At 65.7% G+C, this 21,142-nt stretch overlaps 1 protein-coding gene across 1 annotated transcript; it reads right to left on the bottom strand.

Annotated features, from left to right (window-relative positions):
• Positions 1–3,546: 3,546 nt before the first annotated feature.
• On the bottom strand, positions 3,547–20,348 carry SDC1 (syndecan 1). The gene is made up of 6 exons (XM_051973493.1): positions 20,268–20,348; positions 19,705–20,010; positions 7,825–7,906; positions 6,383–6,804; positions 5,470–5,602; positions 3,547–4,913 (listed from the first exon to the last, which is right to left on the bottom strand). Exons 1-6 carry the CDS (start codon positions 20,346–20,348, stop codon positions 4,747–4,749), a joined length of 1,191 nt encoding a protein of 396 aa, XP_051829453.1. The 3' UTR covers positions 3,547–4,746.
• Positions 20,349–21,142: the final 794 nt, after the last annotated feature.

The raw sequence follows: 21,142 nt of genomic DNA, 5'->3' as shown, positions 1-21,142 counted from the left end.
CAGGAAGCCTGACAAACCAGCTTTAATGAATGGATTAGGGTCATTCAAATTAGCTCATTATTATGGGAACAAAAACTGGGCTATTAAGATCAGTCGACCTTGCTGAACACAAATATTTTCAGCTGGAAACAAGCCATTCATCCAATCCCTGGGTACTGCCGGATAAATTGTGAGGAGAAGAAAGGCAGGGGAGACAAAGTCAAGCTTCAAGTCAGGAGGATTCGAATTATGGCCTTGTTCCTGGAACAGACTGGCTGGGAGATAGTGACCTGGGCGAGCCCCTCCATTACCTAGGCCTCTCATTAATTATGTACCTACTATGTGCTAGACAGACTGAGTTCCCATTGCACCTCTGGCACATCTTTAGTGTATGGCCAGGTGCCCAAGCCACTTCTCCTCTTGATCAATACCTTGGGTAATTTTATTTATGGAATTGACTGCTATATTGGAAGGAGTTTTCTCACCACAAGGAATAGCCTATATAGAAAAAAAAAGTCACAGGTCTGGCTTTTGAAAAAGGAAGAAAGAAAAAGAGGGAAGGAAAAAAGGTTGGAGTAGAGTGAGGGATGAGGGATGAGGAAGGAAGGAAGGAAGGAAGGAAGGAAGGAAAGAAGGAAAGAAGGAAGGAGGGAAGGAAGGAAGGAAGGAAGGAAGGAAGGAAGAAAGAAAGAAAGAAAGAAAGAAATAAAGAAAGAAAGAAAGAAAGAAAGAAAGAAAGAAAGAAAGAAGAAAGAAAGAGGGAGGAGGGAGGGAGGGAGGGAGGGAGGAAGGAAGGAAGGAAGGAAGGAAGGAAGGAAGGAAAAGTCAAAGAGGGGCTCAGACTTCCTACACATCCTCCAATCAAAATTTAGAAAGAATACCAAATTAAACAATGATCAAGAAATCCAAGGGGGAAGCAGAAAGGGGCTGCTTTCAGACCAGGACTTCCGGAGGAGCCTGCAGGCACTGGGGGAAGGATCCCGCCTGGAAAGTCCGCGGGAGCCCAAGAGGATGGCCCCAAGCTGATCAACATGCTTCCCTATGTGTGTTCTGCACGTGAGTCTAACTCAGACTCTGGGTCCCCTCGCGTGTCCTCTCTCCCGCTGCAGAGTGGGCACAGTTGTGAGAAAAGCCGCCCGGAATGACGGCAAGAGGGCTCTAACTTTTCTGACTTTTCTTGCCGGGCTATTTCATTCAATGCCTTTGTTATGAACTGCTCAGACTTTCACTGACTAGGAGAAGGAAACCCACCAGTGGGGGCTCGTGAGCTGGTTCTGAGTGCGTGGCTCCCATGAACGCGGGGCAGGGATTCTGGGGCACTCGCGGGGCCAGTGGGGAAGGGGAGGGGCCCCCCACGGGCGGCCCAGAACTATAACGTCAGGGAGGGCCTCAGGAAGGGGCTCTCTAAGGAAGAGAATATCGGAGGCTCAGGAGGGAGACTGCCGCCCCTGGTTCCATTTTTTTCGTCCTTCCCCCTTTGTTCTGTTTCTTCTTTCACAGCATTAACATGGAAGTACATGACTGCACACCCATAAGGAATCTTATAAAGACAGAATGCTAAAAATTGTCTTTACGCGTGGTTGGAAAAAAATCAAATGTTATTTTAAAAAGAAAAAAAAGAATAAAATGTTAGGGCTGGGAAGGACCTAGAGACTATCTGGTTCATTGCGCTCCTCGGAAAGAGAGGGAAACCGAGGTCCAGGGGAAGGAGGCTTTGCTCTAGTCCCACACAAATTAATGACAGAAGCGGGTCCTGACCCTGGGACAGGACACTAGGGAGTGCAGAGGGATGGGAGCCCCAAAGATGGCCGACAAAAGGCACGTTCAAATGAACGAACGGGCACCTCAACCCCCGAGGAAACGGGAATGAGCCAAGTCTGTTCATGGTGGAAGCTGGCAGAGGGCGGGACTGCCCATGACCCCACGATCCCTGCCCATCATCTCTCGGCTATTTCCCTGTCCTCCTCCCCCAGGCCAAGAAGTTGAACAATTATCATTCTGCCTTGGGGGGGCAATCAGTGAGGGGCAGCCGTGGGAGGGGCAGTAGGGGGCAATCAGTGGGGGGCAGCCATGGGGGGGGCAAACAGTGAGGGGCTCAGCCAGTAGGGGGCAATCAGTGGGGGGCAGCCAGTGTAGGGGACCTTGTGGCAGGAGCTGGGTGGGCTGGGCTGGGGCAGCCTGCAGAGACGAGGATCCCCACAGCTGCAGAAAATGGGGGGCAGGTACACGCCACCCCTCCCCCATCCCTCCATATTCCCACAGCCATCTGTCTGTCCAGCTCCCTGACCAAGTCTTGCTCCACTCCCTGGAAATGGGTCTCCAGGAGCTCCCCAGGCCGGATCTCAGAAACAGTCCCAGCCCCTTTACAAGGAGGCCTGGGGGTGGGGCGCGGGTCTGGCTGGGAAATGGCGCCCTGAACATTTCCTCTGCTCAAGCACCTCGAAGGGCTCCCCAGTGCTGCCTGTGTCTGATCCACTCTGCCCCAGCTCCTCAACCTTCTTTCGGCTCCCCCCTTCCACTCCCCACGCCCCCAGGCTCTTCCTACCTGTGCAAGCTGGGGACCAACCCAGGAACACTTTTCCTTGTGCTGTGGGAGGATTCACAAGCATGGTGGGGGCCCTCCCGCAGGGTCGGGACCACGCCCGGGGATATGGGCGATCCTATTGCTCCCATGGGAGCCCCCCCCACCAGCCCAGCCCCACTTTGTCCGAATGCTTCATCTGGGGAGCACAGACTTAAACCGCTGCCCGGAGGCAGGATCTGAACCCAGCACCTTCGATCCCCTGAAGCCTTGCTGTCCCCTCCAGGGCCAAATAGAAAAACCTGGCATTGAAGGCTCCCTTCGGCCCTGCCCTATATTCCTGCCCTCCCCCCAGTCTCCATCTCCCATCTCCCAGCCTTTGCTCAGTGTTCCCCCCCCTCTCCTCCATCCCTCGGGATTCCCAAGAAGCTTCAGTGCCGCCTCCTCCTTGAAGCCTTGCCTGATTTCCCAGGTGTGGGGCTGCCCTCCCACCCACGTGAGCCCCCCGCTGTGCGGCAGGATGCATCCAGGCGGGATTCTGTGGTTGCCCTACCTCCCCAGCACCTGGGAACGGGGCGCAGCCGCGGGCACCTAACCCATGTTCCTGGCCCCCGGGGCGCCCCTGGAACCACGGGCGGCCTTGAGAAGGTGCAAGCCAGGGCCGGGCCGGCAGCAGAGGGGCCCAAGGCCAGAGCAATAGCGGGGAAGCGGGGACTGCCGGGTCCTCGGGGACAAGTGGAGCGGCAGCAGCTGGCCGAGCCTGCCCTGGGGGGATTCAGGGATGGAGCAGGGAGCCAGCTCGGCAGCACCCCCCCACCCCCCCCCCCGCCTGGGGCAGGCGGTCTCCGAGGCTTCTCTGCCAGGTCTGCCCAACAGGGCCCGAGCTCCAGGGGCTCCATGCCCGTCAGCCCCGGCCGCCACTCGGGTGGGCTCTCAGGAAACCTCCCCATCCTCCCCCCCACCAGAAGAGGATTCTGGGAGGGAGCGAGGCCGCCCGCAGCCATCCCCGCCCCAGCGCCGAGAGAGTCAGAGGCGGGAGCTCCTGCTCCTTTATATTAAAAGTTTATTACATTATGAAAATCTACTGTACACGGAAAAGTCCCTCGGATGCGGGACCAGCACTGGGGGAGGGGCTTCCCGTCCCTGGCCCGGCCTGGGGCCAGACGTCGGCCGGGGCTCCACGAGCTGCCCAGTCCCAAGGGAGGCTATGGCGCGGCCGTGGCCTCCGGAGGAGGCAGCGGAGGCCCTGCGCGGCCCAATCCCCAGTGCCCGGGAGCGGGGGCTCAGGGCAGAGCGCCGGACCGGGCAGCGCGCTGCCCCCCGGGAACAAACACCAGATCATTCCTACCCTGTTGTTAAGCGAGGGACAAAGAGCACAAACAGAAGCTGGGTTTGGACTTCAAATTTTGCTATCTTGGGGGGAGGGGGAACAAGCATGGTCTCCCCCCCACTCCAAGGCTGGGGCTCGAGGACCTCAGACCGGGCTCTGTGGGGGGCGAAGTTAACTTATGTCCAAAGTGCCGCGGCCCGGCCCGCTCTGGGCGGGCCCAGACGTGAGGGGCGGGCCCGGGGCCGCGGAGGGATGTGCAAAAGAGTCGGTGGGGGGCGGGGGCGTGCCCACGGCACAAAGTGAACGCAGTCATTGCCCGGACCGGCGGGGGGCTGCCGAGAAGCCCCCGGGGCCCAGTCATTCTCAGGGGGCACCAACCCACGGTGGGGGGGGGGGGCGGGAGACACTGCTGGCCGAGCCTTGGCCAGCTGAGGCCCCTAGGGGAGAGGGCTGTGCTGAGGGCCCTGGGAAGGAGGGGGGCCTCGAAGGAGAGAGGGGCTCAGGAAGTGGGGAGGGGGCTCAGGAGGTGGAAAGGGAGACTCAGGAGATGGGGATAGAGGGCTCCGGAGGAGGGAGGCTCAGGAGGTGGGGAGGGAGGATTCAGGAGGAGGGGAGAGAGACTCAGGAGGTGGGGATCGAGGGCTCCGGAGGAGGGGAGGGGGACCGACTGGCACGGCCATAGTCAGAAGAACCAGGGGTAAAGTCTTGTTCTTTTTGAAAGGTCACGGGTAAGCCTTCCCCCCACCCTCCCACCCCAAGTTGGCCGCCAGAGCCCCGCCCGAAGCAGTGAGGTCTGAGAGCCCCGGGCCAGAGTGGAGGAGGCCCGAGCCAAAGCCGGGCGTGGGGGGGACCCCGGGGTCTGCAGGCGAGCCTCCGGGGCGGGAGCGCTCCCAGCACTCTCGGGCCCGAGTCGGCCTCAGGCGTAGAACTCCTCCTGGCGCTGAGGCTTCTGGTAGGCGCCGTTGGCCTGCTTGGGCTCCTCCAGGGAGTAGCTGCCTTCGTCCTTCTTCCTCATCCGGTAGAGCATGAAGCCGACCAGGACTGCGGCCAAGACCAGGCCCACCAGGCCGCCGGCGATGACCCCTGGGGGGCAGAAGGGGCGGGTGCGCGCGCCGATGCACGCAGGCAGGCACAAGGATCGGAGCACCCGGACACGCAGGCGGACACACAAGCGCAGGCGGACACAAACAAACAAAAATTAGTTCTTGGAGAAAAAGAAAGCGCCCGACTTACCCCCGGGGTGATCCGCAGGGGAGGCTTGCGCATGGGGGAGGGGGCTGAGCCCCGGGCTCCCATCCTGCCTGCGGCCTCCCTGCTCCCATCCCCCCCACTGCCCTCCCCGCGGGAGTGTCCCCGGGAGCACCAGGAGGGAGATTGGGGGACAAGCCCACTTGGAGCCTCCACTTGCTCTTGGGGGAGGGAGAAGTCAGGGGCCGCCAGGGAAGGAGAATAGGCGGGAGCAAAGCTGGGCGTGGGCCACATGCTGGCCACGTGCTGCCCAGCAGGCGAGGCTTCCCTCTGCTCCCTTCAGACTTGGACCCCCAAGCCGCCCCCCGCAGCTGCCCTTCCAGTTCCTGGCACACAGTAGGCCCACCCTCCAGCATCCACAGTAGGCCCTCAGGGAAAGACCAAGCCCCACCTCCTAAGACCTCCTTGCGGTCCAGGATGCCCTGGGAGGCTCCCGTGGCGCCCTTGGGCAGGACAACGTCTTTCTTCCTCTCCAGGGAGGTCGTAGGGTTATCTCCGGAGGGGGCAAAGGTGAAGTCATCGCTCTGCGAGAGGGGACAGAAAACGGGGGTCAGCTCTCACAGGAGCCTCCGCCAGGGGCGCTTTGCTCTCACCGCCCCCAGTGATTGGGAGCCCTCCCCTCTCTGCCCCGCACCTCGGCACAGGCCCGAAACTCATTTAAGGGGGGAGCTCAGCCTCCTTCCAGTCCCGCGGCAGAGGCTCAGGCTGTGCTGCCCTGCTGAGCCCCATGTCGCCTTCCTGGTGAGGGTGCCCAGGAGCTCGAAGGCCCTGACAGCCCCCCCTCTGAGGCTCTGACTCTGCCTCCCTCCCCCCTGTCCCCCAGGTGTGACCATGGGCAGCCTCTCCTGGGAGGCCGGTCACCGGGAAGGGCCCAGGAGGACAACTTAGCCAGGAGCCTCCCCACAGAGACCTCGGGCAAAGCCTCCGGGCCCTTGTTCTGGCCATTCAGAAGCTCCTGCTGGCACCTGCCCGATTATTTCCTGCCTGTTTGGGCAGGAGGGTCACTAGGATGGCACAGGGGGCCATGAGATTGGGGAGCACAGTGAGTGGGAGACTCCCCCAGGAGGGAGCTACCGCCCCCCCAAGCCCCTATCCTGCCCTAAGGCAGAGCAAGGAAAGGGGATGGGGGTCAGGGGAAGCTGGGTCCCATGGAGACGCTGGGCAGTCACTGCCCCCGGGCAGCTTCTCCCTCGGGGCGAGGAAGTGCAGGGGGGCCTTCCCACTGTCTCCTGGGAACTCGGGCCCTCTGCCGCCACCCTGTACGGACCCTTCATGCCCACAGTTCCCCGGGTGAGAATACTTGCCCCGCTTCCCGAGCTCTCCTCCACTGGATGCTGGTTGAAGCTTCCCTCGGGCTGGCCGCTCCCTGGGGCGCTGGCCAGGAGGCCTTCGTCTCCAGAGCTCGGGAACTCGGGGGAAGGCGCCATTGGGAGCCCCAGAGCGGGGTCCAGGGCCCCGGTGGCTCCCACTGTCAAAGGCCAGTGGGTGGGGGGGTGAAACGTCCCGGCCGGAGATGCGGAGAGGGTCTCCTCCTGGCTGGGGGCCGGCCGGGGCTCGGGCAGCCCTCCAAGCAAGAGCACAGATTCCACCGAGGAGGCTTCTGGGGCTGCTCCCCCCGGGCTGCTGGGCGGGGGCTGGGCCGGAGCGCTGGTCAAGGTGCTGGTGAGCACGGGAGTCTTGCTGGGCAGGAGGCTCAGGCCGAACACTGAGGTCCTAGGGAAGGCCCCTGCAAAACAAGAGCCCAGAGGCGTGTGAGGGGGCCCAGCTTCTGTCCCCAGTGCGAGGGGGAGAGAATGCCCACCTTGGCAAGGGGGGCACACGGAGCAGGGGGGCACACGGGGCAGGAGGCACACAGGGCAGGGGGCACGTAGGGCAGGGGGGCACACGGGGCAGGGGGCACACAGGGCAGGGGGCACGCGGGGCAGGGGGGCACACGGGGCAGGGGGCACACAGGGCAGGAGGCACACGAGGCAGGGGGGCACATGGAGCAAGGGATCACATAGGGCAAGGGGGCACACGGGGCAGGGGAGCACATACGGCAGGGGGGCACACGGGGCAGGGGGCACACGGGGCAGGGCCTTCAGCTAGAACTTTGACAGAAAGGGCTTCAGAAGGGGGAGCCCCCTATCCCGGGGCTCTCCTTGCTGCAGGAACTTCCTCTCCTTCCCAAGCTTCCTGGGTTTCCTTCTCAAGGTACCTCCCCCCCAGCAGCAGGAAAGCTCCTGGGCAGCTCCAGGGCTCGGTTTTAGGAGCAATGAGTGTCCTTATTCTTGCTAATGGAGGCCAGCAGTGGGGGGGCAGGGGGCTCCCTCCCTCCCACAGCAGCCCCTCCAGAACAAAGAGCAGGAGAAAGTGGCTGCCCCAGGGGCAGAAGCACCAGCCTGCCCCCTTAGAAATGCCCAGTTCCAGAGGCCTGGGCTCCCAGCCCCCTCCAGGGACCTGCCCTCCCCGCAGAGCATGAAGTGCCCCTCCCGGCTGCCCCCTCCCCACGCCTGGTCTGGTCCCAAGGGGCCGCCCCGGCCTTCCCTTCTGTGGCTCCCCGGGGCCGGGGTCACAGACAGCGGCCCCGGACTCCAGGCTCCGGTCAGGGAGGCAGCCTCTTCCCCAAGCTGAACCCGGAAGCCCCTCGGGGAGGGCCCTTCTAAGCCTCGAATGCCGGCAGTAAGGGGGGGGAGCCTGGTGCCCCCAGGAGCGGGGAGGGACAAGAGAAGCATCCCCCCCAACTACCGGGGCCCCAGAAACTCACCCGCCCCGGAGCCGGAGAAGCCGTCGTCGTCATCGCCAGAGCCGTCCAGGTCCTCCGGAGGGACGCCCGTGGCCAGGGCCTGCTGGAGAAGGTAGCGAGGGAGGCCGTCAGTTCTCGGGCCAGGTGGGCTCCCTCGAGCCCAGCCCCCACAGGCCGCCCCCACAGAGCAGATGGACGCGCCCCATAAGCCCCGGATGGACACAGGAAAGAGACGAGCAGTCTCTGGAAAAGGGGCCTCCTCCCATTGCGGGGTCCCCATCAGCCCCCCAAGTGCGTCGGCTTCCTCCTCTGCGCCACGGGAGGGCTCCCGTCCTGCTGGGACCCCCCAAGCCCCCAGAGGGCCGGCCCCTGTCCAGTAACTCCCCAGGGGTTCCTTGCCAAAGGCAGGAAAAGAGCCCCCCAGGAGCTGGGCAGAAGGAACAACAGCCCCCTCCAGCCAGGGCCAGAGGTCACAAGCCCAGGGTTGGGACTTGGAGGCGTCTCAGCACCCGTTTCTCCCAGGCTAAGGGGGAAAGCTCCCTGCCCCCAGGGTGCCAGAGCCTGTGTGTCCGCGCCAGCTGGATGCCAGAGGCCCGGCCTTCTCCCTCAGCCATCCCAGACCCCCAGCTGCAGCTGGGGGCCCCCCAAGGCTCTGCTCATTTTAAAGAGGAGGCAGACATTGGGTGGCACAGCTGGCACTTGAACCAAGGGCCAGACCCCCCCCCCCGCCCAGTCTCTGGCCCTCCCCCCTCACCGGGTTCCCCCCCCCCCCAGCCATCGCCCTTCCCAGCCCAGCCTCCAGCCCCCCCCCCCCAGCCCTGGGCCGTGGCCAGAGGCAGAAAGGGGGGATCTGGGAGAGCCACCTGGCAGCCCCACCCTCAGCCTCCAGGCTATTTCGAGGTCACTTTGCATAACCACCTGAAACCTGCCTGGGGGCCCTTCCTGCTCCTGGGGGAGAACCCGACCGGGCGCCCCCTCCACGGAGGCCAGGAAAGGCCAGGCGGGGACCAGCACAGAGCCATGTTGCCAAATGAGCCTCCGGTGCCCGTCGGGGCCCCAGCTCTGCCCGCCGGCCCCTCCCCCGCAGGAGCCCCGGCAGCTCAGCCTCCTCTGGAGGGCCCTCGGTGACCGGTCCAGGATCGCCCGACGGCCGAGTCCGCTCTCCTCCGGGGGTCGCTGAGCCGGTGGTCCCCCGGCCCTCCACGTGTCGCTCTGGACCCAGATGGAGGAAGGGCAGGACCCCCTCCCCCAGCCCACTCAGGCCCCACGTGCCACGGAGGGAGTCGGAGAAGGTGGCCACTGGGCAGCCGCCCGACTGCCCGTTCTCAGCCTGTTTCCTTCTCAGTAAAATCAGGGAGGCGGGTCAGGGGCCGCCCCTCTGCTCCCCCAGCCGGGACTGACGGGTCTCAGGGAGGCTTCCGGGGGAGGGGAGCCCCAACTCCTGGGGGTGGAAGTCATCTGAGAAACGCATCTGGTGAGTCAGGCATTTTGGGGGCAGGGCCCGGCCGAGTGAGGTGCCCCGCGGAGAGGAAACGGGCTGGGCAGGAGTCTGTCGTAACCCATGCCAGGGTGCTGACCCACATGGGAGCAGCAGCTACGCCAACCCTGCCTGCCTGGTGGCCGAGTGGGCACAGCGCGCCCTGGCAGCCAGGGGCCGAGCGGGCACAGCGCCCTGGCAGCCAGGGGCCGAGCGGGCACAGAGCTCCCCGGCAGCCAGGGGCCGAGCGGGCACAGAGCGCCCTGGCAGCCAGGGGCCGAGGGGACACAGAGCTCCCTGGCACCCAGGGGCCAAGCGGGCACAGAGCACCCTGGCACCCAGGGGCCGAGCGGGCACAGAGCGCCCTGGCAGCCAGGGGCCGAGCTCTCCAGCAGAGACAGGGGGCACCCAGTGGGAACAGGGGGCACCCATGGACACCCCAGGAAGTCAGAAGGTCTCTGCCCTTTCTCCCCCCTCTGAAACAAAACTGGCCTGTTGGTCAACGAGCATTTATTGAGCACCTCCTGTGTACCCAGAACTGTGCAAAGCACCTCTGGCTTCCGGTCTCAGAAAAAGGGTGGAAGCCAGATCCTTATGACATTAGGCCGGCCCCCCCTCCAGGAACTGTTTCCTCCCCAAAATAAGGAGCCACCCGAGCCCTCCCGCCGCGGGCCACTCGGCTCTTTAGCCGTCCTTTACCCGTCCAGGCTCGAGGGGACCCGAGGCCGAGTACGTGTCTGGCTAACAGAGCCCGGCCCGGCCCCAGGCCGCCCACCAGCCCCTCCCCCTGCAAGTGTTCTGGGGGGCCCCTGGGCCCAAGGCAGGCTCCTGCTATCCAACGCACCCTAGAACTTAGAGGGGAAAAGCAGAGGCTGCAGGGAAGGACCCAAATCCTGGCAACTCTGGAGTGGAGCATCAGCCGCCCTCTCCCAGGGCTGGGCCACGCGGCCCCCGCCCCCCTCGCCCAGGGCCGGGGGAGAGACCACCCCGAGAACTCGGGGCTCGGCCCCCTGAGGCTCCGTACAAGGGCGGGCGCTTCCAGCTGGGCCCGGCCGTCCCCCTGCCCCCGCCCGTCAGCGGCCATCCGGCAGACCCAGGCCTCGAGCAGCTCCCTCTCCTCCCACCGAGAATCCAAGGCAAGCCGGAGCGTGCCCGGGCTGGGCGAGGCTGCAGGAGGGAAGGGCAGGGCAGGGTGGGGGTGGCAGGAGACCCAGCCCGGGAGGAGGGGGCCCGAGTCATCTCCAAAGGGAACCGGGGCATCCATCCGGGGCAAAGAACATGGACCGTGGACAGGGGGCGCAGACAGGGGGCACGGGCGGGGGGCACGGACAAGGGGCACGGACGGGGGGCACGGGCAGGAGGTGCGGACAGGGGGCACGGGCAGGGGGCACGGACAAGGGGCACAGACGGGGCACGGACGGGGGGCACGGGCAGGGGGTGCGGACAGGGGGCACAGACGGGGGGCGTGAGCAGAGGCACACCCTCTCCATTGGTCTCAGGCAGGGCGCCTCGTGTGCTCTCCTAAGTGCGGGCGATACAGAGACACAGCTACACACTCCCCCCCGCCCCGGGCCTGCTGGGGCTCTTGGGAAGGAGGCGTCCCGGCACTCCGGAGCTGGGGGAGCCGCAGGGGGACCCTCGGAGCCAGGAAAGCGAGGAGCAGAAATGAGGCCTTTTAGGGACCCCTGATTCCCACCCCGGGCCTGGGGGGAGGGAGAGAGATCAGACAAGCCAGGACTCGTCCCCGAAACAGGCCGCGGGCAGCCGGGCGCTGGGATAACGGGCAGGCGGGGACCAGTTCCTCCACTTGCCTTTCACCCGGGCGTGGGAGGGCGAGCTCACCCAGCCCAGATTCTTGCTCTCTCGCCCACGGGCCCAGGTCTTCCTGCCCCTCCTCCAGCCTCCCGAATTCTGCAGCCTGCTTGGCAGAGGCCCCCAGCGGGCAGCGGCCCCCACGGAGGCTTCCAGCTGCACACAGGGACCAAGCCTCTCCTCCCGCAGAGCCTCCTGGACATCCCCGAGCTGGGCGCCCCCCTGCTGAGGGCAGGGCTCTGCTTTTGTCATTGTTCGGTGACTCCCATGATGCCATGGGGGTTTTCTTGGCAAAGACCCAGGAGGGGTCGCCTTGACTGGCTTGGCCCTTCAAAGCGCCGAGGGCCATCCCCGGACACCGTGCCAGGGGGACCTCCCTGCCCTGGCCAGGCTCACCTTCCGGAGGATCTGCTCCCGTCTCCCGCTCGCTCAGGGGCCTCCCAGCCTCTCTGCCCACACTGGCCGTATCTGACGAGTCAAGGAACCAAGATGGCGCCAGCAGGGGAAGGATCCGAACCCGGTCCTGCCAATGCAGGATCCGGTGCCACCCCCTTCGGCACCAAACGCCCTCTCTCCAGGCTACCAGCCTGCACGGGGGCAGGAAGGAGCAGCAGCCCGGTCGGCGGTGGGCACCGCAAGGCTCCGGCCCATCTCACTGACTGTAGGACATATGCACATCAATGTGCAATGGGCAATGTGCCCTTGGTCACAGCTCCTCAGAATGGGCATTTGTGGCACCAGAGGCAGCAGGCTAAGGGCACTCAGCCTCAGTTTCCCCATCTACAAAAAGGCAGCACGAGGTGGGGGTCAGTCTGGGATTCTCGGATGGGCTCCTGGCTGGGGCAGTTGGCAAGATGGGCTAGACCTGGTTCCGTGAACTTTGGGCTGAGGGAAAGCTTCCTGACATCAGAGGGAAGGTGTGGATGGGCAGAGCTGACTCACCAGCAGGTACTGCCCCCACCCTGGTGGAGAGCTCTAGTCCGTTCTAGTAGGGGCCTGTTCCACATGGTATCTGTTCTAGCAGGGGCCTGTTCCATGTGGTGCCCATTCTTGTAGGGACCTGTTCCACATGGTATCTGTTCTAGCAGGGGCCTGTTCCACATGGTATCTGTTCTAGCAGGGGTCTGTTCCACATGGTGCCCACTCTAGTAGGGGCCTGTTCCACATGGTATCTGTTCTAGCAGGGGCCTGTTCCGTGTGGTGCCCATTCTTGTAGGGGCCTGTTCCACATAGTGTCAGTTCTAGCGAGGGTCTGTTCCACATGGTGCCCACTCTAGTAGGGGCCTGTTCCATGTAGTGCCCATTCTAGCAGGGGCCTGTTCCACATGGTATCGGTTCTAGCAGGGGCCTGTTCCATGTAGTGCCCATTCTAGCAGGGGCCTGTTCCACATGGTATCGGTTCTAGCAGGGGCCTGTTCCATGTGGTGCCCATTCTTGTAGGGGCCTGTTCCACATGGTATCGGTTCTAGCAGGGGCCTGTTTTATGTAGTGCCCATTCTAGCAGGGGCCTGTTCCACATGGTATCTGTTCTAGCAGGGGCCTGTTCCATGTGGTGCCCATTCTAGCAGGGGCCTGTTCCACATGGTATCGGTTCTAGCAGGGGCCTGTTCCATGTAGTGCCCATTCTTGTAGGGGCCTGTTCCACATGGTATCTTTTCTAGCAGGGGCCTGTTCCATGTGGTGCCCATTCTTGTAGGGACCTGTTCCACATGGTATCTGTTCTAGCAGGGGCCTGTTCCGTGTAGTGCCCATTCTAGCAGGGGCCTGTTCCACATGGTATCTGTTCTAGCAGGGGCCTGTTCCATGTGGTGCCCATTCTTGTAGGGACCTGTTCCACATGGTATCGGTTCTAGCAGGGGCCTGTTCCATGTGGTGCCCACTCTAGTAGTACAGATGCTGCTCACTGCAGTGGCCCCAGGGAGCCGGGCCGAGCCTCCGTTTCCTCCTGGTAACTGGATCACCAAGGTGACCCCCCCCAGCTCTAGATCCTGGAATTTTGAATGGCCCCCATCTCCCAGGGACCCCCAGTCTGGGGCTCCATCCCCTCAAAGGGAATGAGGATTCAGGGGCAGATCCAGCCTTTGGGACCCAGACCCGCTGGACACTGGGCCGTCGCATCCCCAGCAACACAAATGCGGGCACGCACCAATGTGGGCGCACATGCACATGTCCTGGCTGGGCCTCCCCTCTAGGAATCCTGCCCGTCCTTCCCAGGGGCTGGGGGGTTTATCTGGCGGGGACTTTGCTGATGCCCCATCCCCACCCCCCAGTCCACTCCAGTTTACAGAGAGAAAATGAGGCATAAGCAAGGAAGGGACCCGGCCAGGCAGCTTAAGGGGGAACCTGCAGGATTCGAACTCGGGGGCCAACATCCTGGGCCCCGGTGCTGCCCAGGCCACCCCCAGGGAGGGTCCTCTCCTCCCTCCTCCTTGCAGGCCAGGGCAGCAGGGCCCGGTGTGGGCGGAGGGGGCGCAGCTCTCTAAGTGCCTGGGGCCCCACACGGCAGAAGAGCTCGGAGGACAGAGCCCCCCCCCCCACTCCCAGGCAGCCCTGCAGGAGCCACCAGGAGGGGCCCCTGCCCTGGGAGAGACCCCTCCCCCACATCACAGACACCTCCTTCCCCCAGTGAGATCTCAGGGTGACGTCAGCCCCAAACGGGTGAGCCGACGTGCTGGGACTCGTGGCCACATCCGCTCCGGGCCGGAGAAGCTGCCAGCGGGCACTCGGCTTCCAAAGGGGCTGCAGCAGCCCGTGCGCCCCCTCCTCCCCCCCTTTAGAGAGGAGGAACTCGAGGGGAGGGGCTCCCCCACGGCTCGGGCCCTGGGAGGGGGAGGGGCTCCCCCACGGCTCGGACCCTGGGAGGGGGAGGGGCCCCCTCCCCCCGGGACCTCTCCAGCTTGGAGACCCACCCCAGCTTGGGGTCAGCTCTAACTACCAGGGCAGGAGAACATAGTTCCATAGTGATCCAGAACCTCAGGGCCTTCGAGTCGGACCAGGTTCTGCTGGGAGGGACGGAGACAGGCTCCTAGAGTTTGCCTAGTCAGGGCCCCCTCCCTGCCCCCCACCTCGCTCTTAGCGCTCCCTCTCAGCCCCTCAACTCCCTCCTCCCAAACAGAAAGCTTCTGGGGGGGGGGTGCCCCGTTGCCCCACCCCCCACGGCCCAGAGGGCAGCAGTCTGGGCTCCAGAAGGTTCCTGGGCTCTGCCCGAGAGCCGCGCCTGGAGAGAGGACGTGGCCCAGCCCTCCCCTGGGCCCGCACCTGGGTGGGTCTCAACACTTAGAATTAGCCTCAGAGGCCTCTGGGAGGGCCTGGGGCGGGGAACCCGATGCCAGGGGTGGGGGGGGGAGGTACCTCCCAGGACCTCGGCTCCTGGGGCAAGGTGGGAGGGGGCTGCGGGGGCCGGGCTGGGGCAGAGGGAGCCGCTATTATCTGGCTGCATTCGAACCCGGCCCTCAGTCCCAGAGCCACACTCCCAGCTCCCGCCCTCGGCCCGGACCTGTTCCTTCTCCCCTTCCCTCATCCCACTGCCCCACAAGCCCCCAGGTGGCTCCCTCAGGGGGATTCTAGCTCTGCCAGAAGCCCCCACTCCCCCTCCCCCCAGTGCCTGGGGGGCCGGGACCCCTCCGGCCTCCCCTATCGTCCCAGCCACCTTCCACGGCCCCGGTGAAGGAGCATCTCCCAGCTCCCTCAGGAGCTCTCGGGAAGGGGCTCTGCGGCTTCCCCGTCCCCCTTAATCAAGCCTCCCCCAGAGGCAGCAGGCTGGGGGACTCCCACAGAGTGACCCTGGGCCAGTCACAGGATCCGAGGACCTCAAAGAAGCACCCCCATTGCACAGATGAGGAAACCGAGGCCTTTGGTCAAGTACAGGGGAGCAGCGGCATGTAGGCCCTCGGTTCCGAAAGCCGAGGCTTCCGGGGCCCCTTCCCCAGTTTGGGCGCTGGCTTTTCACCCAGAAAATGGGGGAAATTATAACATTCCTCCCCGCTTTTAAGAAAGGCTGTAAAGGGCTTAAGTCCCGCCCATAACTATCGCCATGTCACCGTGGAAAGAGCCAAAGCTCGGCCCGAGGCTCACGTTTGGACCCCAGGCCCAGGTTTGGACCCCGGCCGGACCGCCCCGGGCAAGAGCGGGCTCTCGGTTCTGGACAATGGTAATAAAGCCCCCGCCTCCTTGGCCCGCCCCCCAAGGCTGCCCTGCAGGGAAGGGGCCCGAGCCGGAGAACTTTGTGGGAGCCCCAGTCACCGTCCCTCTGAGGGGCTCGCGCCCCCCGACCTCCATCTTCCAGTCAGCCGAGCCACAAACATGTATTAAACACCTCCTGTATGGCAGCCTCTGTGCCACGGGCTGGAAGGGACTAACGCTTCTGTAGCCTTGGGGGGGGGTGACTGAGGGGAAGAATCCAGAGGCTGGAGGGAGAGGGGGGCACCGCGCCGCAGCTCGGCCCGGGACGCAGCCGGAAGCCCGCCCGGGACGCTGGCCCAGCCCACAGGGTCTCCCTCGCCCGGCCACCAGCCTGGCGTCGCCCCGGGACTGCCCTGCCCAGCCCCCCTCTCTGGGGCTCCGGCCCTGCCCCACGGAAGCTCGAGCAGCCGGCTCCAGGGAAAAGCCCAGGCCCGACTGCCACCAGAAACCTCGCACTGGGAGCTCCGGGTCCTGTGCCCCTCCGAGGGCATCGAGCTTCTCCCAAGACCCCCCAGCTGCACAGGGAACAATCACGACAGGGAGCAGGAAGGCTTCCCCACTGGGAGAGCCGAGACTGTGCCTGTGAGTGGCTGAGAAGCCAGTCGGGCAGGTTCTCCCAGGGCAGAGGGGGCTAAGGCTGCCCTCCAGCCCAAAGGGACCCCACCTCCCCCCGGGTGCCATCTTCTCCCCTGCCCTCCTGCCTCCCACAGCAGCCCAGGAATAGCGTCCTGGCCCTGGGACACATCCCCACACACCCAGCCCCAAAGCTGCCCCTCATCCCTCTCCCCCAGACCCAGGCAAGGAGGAGAGCGAGCCGGGCACAGCAGAGCCGGGCACAGCAGAGCCGGGCACAGCACAGCTGCCCCGCCTGTTCACAACTGCCGGCAAGCTCAGGGTTTGCTTCTCTGGGAGCTGTGCTGCTCCCCTAAGCCAAGGTAAGCTCCAGGAGAGCGGGAACGGGCTGGGCTTGGGAGCCCGAATCCAGGACTGCCCGAAGAGGAAGGGGACCCCGAGCACCCGAGGCCGGCCACGAGGGCTGGGAATGCTCCTCTGAGGGGAGGGCGGGGAGGGGCCCAACCCCAGAAGGGCCCTTTACGTGGCCAGGGGAGGCTTCTAAGGCCTCCCGGACTTGCCATCAGGAAGCCTCATCTGCCCAGGAAATGAGCCCTGATCTGCCGTGGCCTCCGACCCCAGGGGTCTCGTGGGCCCCGTGTGAGCCGGGACCTCGTCTCTGACAAAGCTCAGAGCAGAGCGTGGGCGGCCCGGGCATTCTGGGGCTCCCCCTCGGGGCGAGCTCCCTGCTCCGCCAGTGGGACTCCCGGGCTTCCCGATCTGCCCCGGCCAACCCCCAACCCCCAAGCGGGGACTGGGCAGGGCCGGCCGGGCCCAACGAGGAGGGGTGGCCCCAGGTGGCTCCGTGCTCCAGCCTCCCTCTGAGTCAGAGCTGGGCCCCCTCCCCCTTCCCCAGGTAAGGACCGGAGAAGGGCTGGCCCAATGTGGCTTCCCAGGAAAACGGGAGCCCAAGCCAAGAGTGACATCAGCCCTGGGAGGGCGGCCCGGGAGCCAGCTCCCGCCCCTCCTTCCCTGGAGCCCCCGAGCATGCAGGGAAGGGTCTCTCCTGGTCCCCAGCCTTCGGGACTCCTCTCTAGGGCTCTCCTCAGGAGAGAAACGGGCAGAGGGACCGCCGAGTGAGGGCAGAGGGACCCCCGAGCGGGGGCAGAGGCCGGCCCAGGACGGGCGGGCAGCCTCAAACCCGTCCCCGGGGACGGCCCGTTTCAGACAAACCTGTTTGGCTCTCCTGGGGCTGGTTCCAGAAACCTCTCAGAGGCCCCCGCTGGGGACCGAGCGGCGCTCCCCCCACCTGGGAGTGGGAGGTGGCAGCGGCGCCCTCTCTGTGCTGCCCGTGGGGCTCCCGGGGCCCCCGTCCCGTACTCCCCCCACCGGGCCCCGTCCCGTACTCCCCCCACCGGGCCCCGTCCCGTACTCCCCCCACCGGGCCCCGTCCCGGCTGCCCACGTAGCAAAAGGCGTCTGCCCAGACTGCTGGAGTCAGGCCAGATTCACATCCTGCCCCAGACAGCTGGACCCCGAGCAAGTCACTGCCCCCATTTGCCTCAGTTTCCTCATCTGTCACATGGCTCGGAGAAGAAAATGGCAAGTGTCTGCCCGGATAAGCCCAAAGGGGGTCAGGACCAGACTGAACAACAGCTCCTGAGGGCCGAGCGGCACCCGGCTCTCCCCTTCCCCCCAACATCGCACCCAGGTGAGAAGGGCAAGAAAAGTCATCGTGTCCAAGCCCGTCAGACCAGGTCCCAGCAAGTTTCGAATCCAGGTCCTCGGGCTCCTGACATTGCCAGGAGGCGGGGCGCGCTGGAGGTGAGGGCTGGGCCCCGCTCCAGGAATACGAGTTCAAGGTCATTCTAAGTGCCCACAGCCCCCGAGCCCGTGAGCCCCGGGGACACCAGCGCCCCCTCAGTACGTGTCCATACAAACGTCAGCTCCAGCTGGGAGAGCCACTTGCACGGGGAGGTTCGGGGGACCCCCGGTGCCCCCCACCCAAGAAGGAGAGCTGCCCCCAGATGCCCAGCTAGGCTGGCACATGGCCCCGAGGTAGCCCAGGTGGGGAGAAGCCCAGAGGAGGCACCAATCACGGGGCAGGGCCAGGCCAGCGGCCCTATGGGCCAGTGGAGACAAACTGGCCCCCGGCCAAAGTCCAAGGGCTGGAAGGGAACCCAGGCACCTTCTCCCGGTGGCCACCATCATTCTAATCTTTCTTGCTCGGACCCCAGGCTAAGCTGCAGTGGACTGCAGCTACCCCCCGAAGCCGAGGTCAGAGACCAGAAAGGGTCCCAGAAGAGGGGCCTTCAGGCTGTGGGAGAGGCTGCCCCCCGCCCCAGTCTCGCCCTGCCTCCCATCCGCCTGCCCGTAGGGGTGCCCGAACACCTCCTGCCATCTGGGGGGCGGGCCCAAGGAGGCCCCCAAGCAGTCCTACCTCTCATCCCTGCTCATTAGGCTGGCTGGGTGGGGAACAGTCCCCGGGGCCCTTCATTTGGACTCCCAGGCCCAAGATAGTCCCGGCACCCAGGGCACTGGGGCACTTGGCCGACAGAAGCCGCAGGGACGCCCTGCAGGGCATCTGCTGCCCACCTGGCCTGGCTTCCCTTTTTGGTGCCGGGCTTCCCTTTTTGGTGCCGGACTTCCTGTGGGACCTCTCTGAACCTCAGTTTCCCCTCTCTGCAAGGGGCCCCTTCCTTAACTCCCTGAGCCTCGGTTTCTCCAGCTGGAGAAGGCTTGGCCGGTAGTTTCTAGCGCCCTTTCTGCTTCTCGTGCTAGAACCCGGCGGAAGTCTCCTCCAGCTGTGGCAGGCTGGGAAGGTTCCCGATTTGCTCTGTGCCCAATGGGTCCACCTGGCGGCCATATTTGCAGGGCCTGCTGAGGGGACTGCAAAGGGCCCCCTCTTGGCCCGGGGCCTGATGGGCTGGGGGGGGGGAGGGAATTTGTTTTGCTTTTTTGTTGTTAGAAGAACAAAGCGAGGGGAGCTCTCCAACCAGAGAGCTCCGGCCAGCTCGGGGGAGGGAGCGGGGAGCTCTGAAAGTCCAGCTGAGAATCGGGGGCTTTCTTCGAAGTAAGGCAGGGAGAGCACGGGGAGGGGGGGGAGAGGGGAGGGCAGTACTGGAGGTAGGAAGGCCGTGGTGGCAGGCGCCCCGATGGGGCTCACCCGGCAGTTCAGCCGGGTCCTCCTTCACTCTCGCTAGCAAACAGGCGTCCGGGAGGGCACCTGGTCCTGCCACAAAGTCTGGGCCTCCAGTGCATGGGACGGGGCCCAGCGGGGAGCGGCGCTCCAACCCTCCTCCCCCCTCCCCCCAGAGCCGCTCCTTTCCCTCTGTGGGACAAAGCGATGGCCTTGGGGTTGCCCCACCTCCAGTCGGCCCCCTCCCTCCAGGACCCACAGCCCCCCACCCACAGTGGGGGAAGGTGGAGGCGGAGGCAAGGAGGGGGTCCGAGGGCCGCCTCCCGGAAAACTTCCTGCCGCAGGAAGCAAAGGGAAAGTCGGCCCGGGACGGGAGGGTGTATGCAGAGGGGGCGGGGGCGGCGGGGAGGGGGGGGAGGTTACTGGCGCGCAAGGAATCCGATCTGCTCTGGAGGAGGGCGAGCTCCAAGCCCGGGTCTGGTTTGAATTAGGGCTGGCGCAGGGGGGAGGGAGAGCGGAGCGGGGGCGGAGGGGCCCGGCGGCGGAGGTGCCCCCGGGGGGCCCGGGCCGCCCCCAGCCCGGCGGCGGAGGGGCGCACGTGCGGCCCTTCCAATAACTGGAGGTGGGAGGCGGAGGCAAGCGGGGCCGCGGCCGGAAAAGCCCCCGCCGCCCGGGCGAGGGGGGAGGAAGAGAGAAAGGGGGTCCCCCACGTGTCCCGGGGCTCGCGCGCACACACTCACCGAGCGAGCCGGCTGCCCGCAGAGCGCCAGGGCGCACAGCGCCAGCAGCGCCGCCGCCGCGCCGGGCATGATGCTGGAGCCGCCGCCGCCGCGCCGGGCTCGACTCCGGGCCGAGGACTGAGCGGGGCCGCCGCCGGGGTGGGCTCGGGGCTCGGCCGCTGCCGCTGGACGCCCGCGCCGGGGCCGGAGCCGGGGGAGCGCCTGCTCGGGCTTCGCGCGCTGCTGCAGCCGGCCGGGGGCGGGCTGGCGGGGCCGGGGCTCCTCGCTCTCCGTGCGCTGGCGCTGCTGGCTCGCCTCCCGGAGCTCCTAATGAACGCGAGCCGGAGCCGCCGACTGCCCCGCGAGCTTCTGGCGCTGGAGCTGCAGCCCGGCCTACCTCCCTGCCCGCCGGGCCACGCCCCCCGCCAGGGTCCGCCCCGCAGCGGCCCCGCCCCCGCGGCTGGGCCCAGGCCCTCCTCCCCCGCGCTTCCGAGGCGGGGCCGCGGCCGCCTCACCTGGCCGCCATCCCTCCTGCCCGGCGCCCGGAGGCTTGGCTAGCTCCGGGGCAGCGAGCGCGAGGGGGCGGGCGGGGGCGAGCGGGAGCGGGCAGGCGGGCGGAGGCGCAGCCGGATCGGGGTACGGACTCCTAGGGGCAAGCGGGCCATCCCTCCCTGTCTAGTGCCCCCACCCTAATTTACTGAGCACCTCCGGCCGTCTGCCAGTCGGGCTGGCCCATGGGCCCCCCCTACTGTGCGCAGGAGCCTCGGCCGAGGATCGCAGCTCGGCCGGACGGGCCAAGGGCCTGCGAGAGCCGAACGCTGCCCTCGGCCGTTCTGGCCTTTGCGCTCTCCGCCCCAAACCCAGGGGAATCCGGGCCGGAACACCAAGGGAGCCTGGACCCGAGGGCTCCAAAGCGGGTGGGAGCCCGGAGTCCCCCCTTACCTGACAGACGCCCACAAAGGAAAGGCCTTTGTCCACCTGCCCCAAGATGCCCAGAGCCCTCCCTCGGGAGGGGCTCCTCCCCCCTCCCCCTTCCTCCCTTTCCCTCTTCCCCCTCCAACTCTGCAGCGGGAACCCAGGTGCACCCAGACCTGCGGCCTCGGGGCCGGGCTCCCTCGCGGCACAATCGCCTCTGCCTTTTACAGGCTGAAAAGCAAAGATAAATAAGCGCTTTGGTGCAGGTGGTTCCCGAGTCCAACTCCCCCTTCCGGTGCCGCTTCTGAGAACCCGAGGGGGAAAATCCCTAAGCTCGCCCCCGTTCAATCAACTGATAATCAAGCGGCCCCAAGTTTGGGGGCCGCGGGAAGAAATCGGGGCGGTTCCCGCCCTCTCCCGCTGACAAGGTGCTCCCGCCACGGACGGGGCAGGTGGGAAATAGGGAGCGAAATCAAGCCCGGGGCAATTAGGAAGCGGCAGAGACCGGGCGGGAGACGGGGTTTCACTTGTCAGTCCCATTCAG

The sequence above is a fragment of the Antechinus flavipes genome, chromosome 2 (genome assembly GCF_016432865.1).
Source record: "Antechinus flavipes isolate AdamAnt ecotype Samford, QLD, Australia chromosome 2, AdamAnt_v2, whole genome shotgun sequence".
Taxonomy (NCBI): domain Eukaryota; kingdom Metazoa; phylum Chordata; class Mammalia; order Dasyuromorphia; family Dasyuridae; genus Antechinus; species Antechinus flavipes.
Note: the sequence above shows the minus strand (reverse complement) of the source record. Positions and strands in the feature narration are given on the sequence as shown.

Bases quoted from the DNA above. Each gene is read 5' to 3' on its own strand.
- SDC1 (XM_051973493.1), bottom strand. From the start codon at position 20,348: ATGGCCCGCTTGCCCCTAGGAGTCCGTACCCCGATCCGGCTGCGCCTC. The intron at 20,011-20,267 runs GCCCCCTCGCGC...CGCGTTCATTAG, and splicing joins GCTCCCGCTCGCCCCCGCCC to GAGCTCCGGGAGGCGAGCCA. The intron at 4,914-5,469 runs GTGGGGCTTGGT...TCTGCCCCCCAG, and splicing joins CCGCAAGGAGGTCTTAGGAG to GGGTCATCGCCGGCGGCCTG.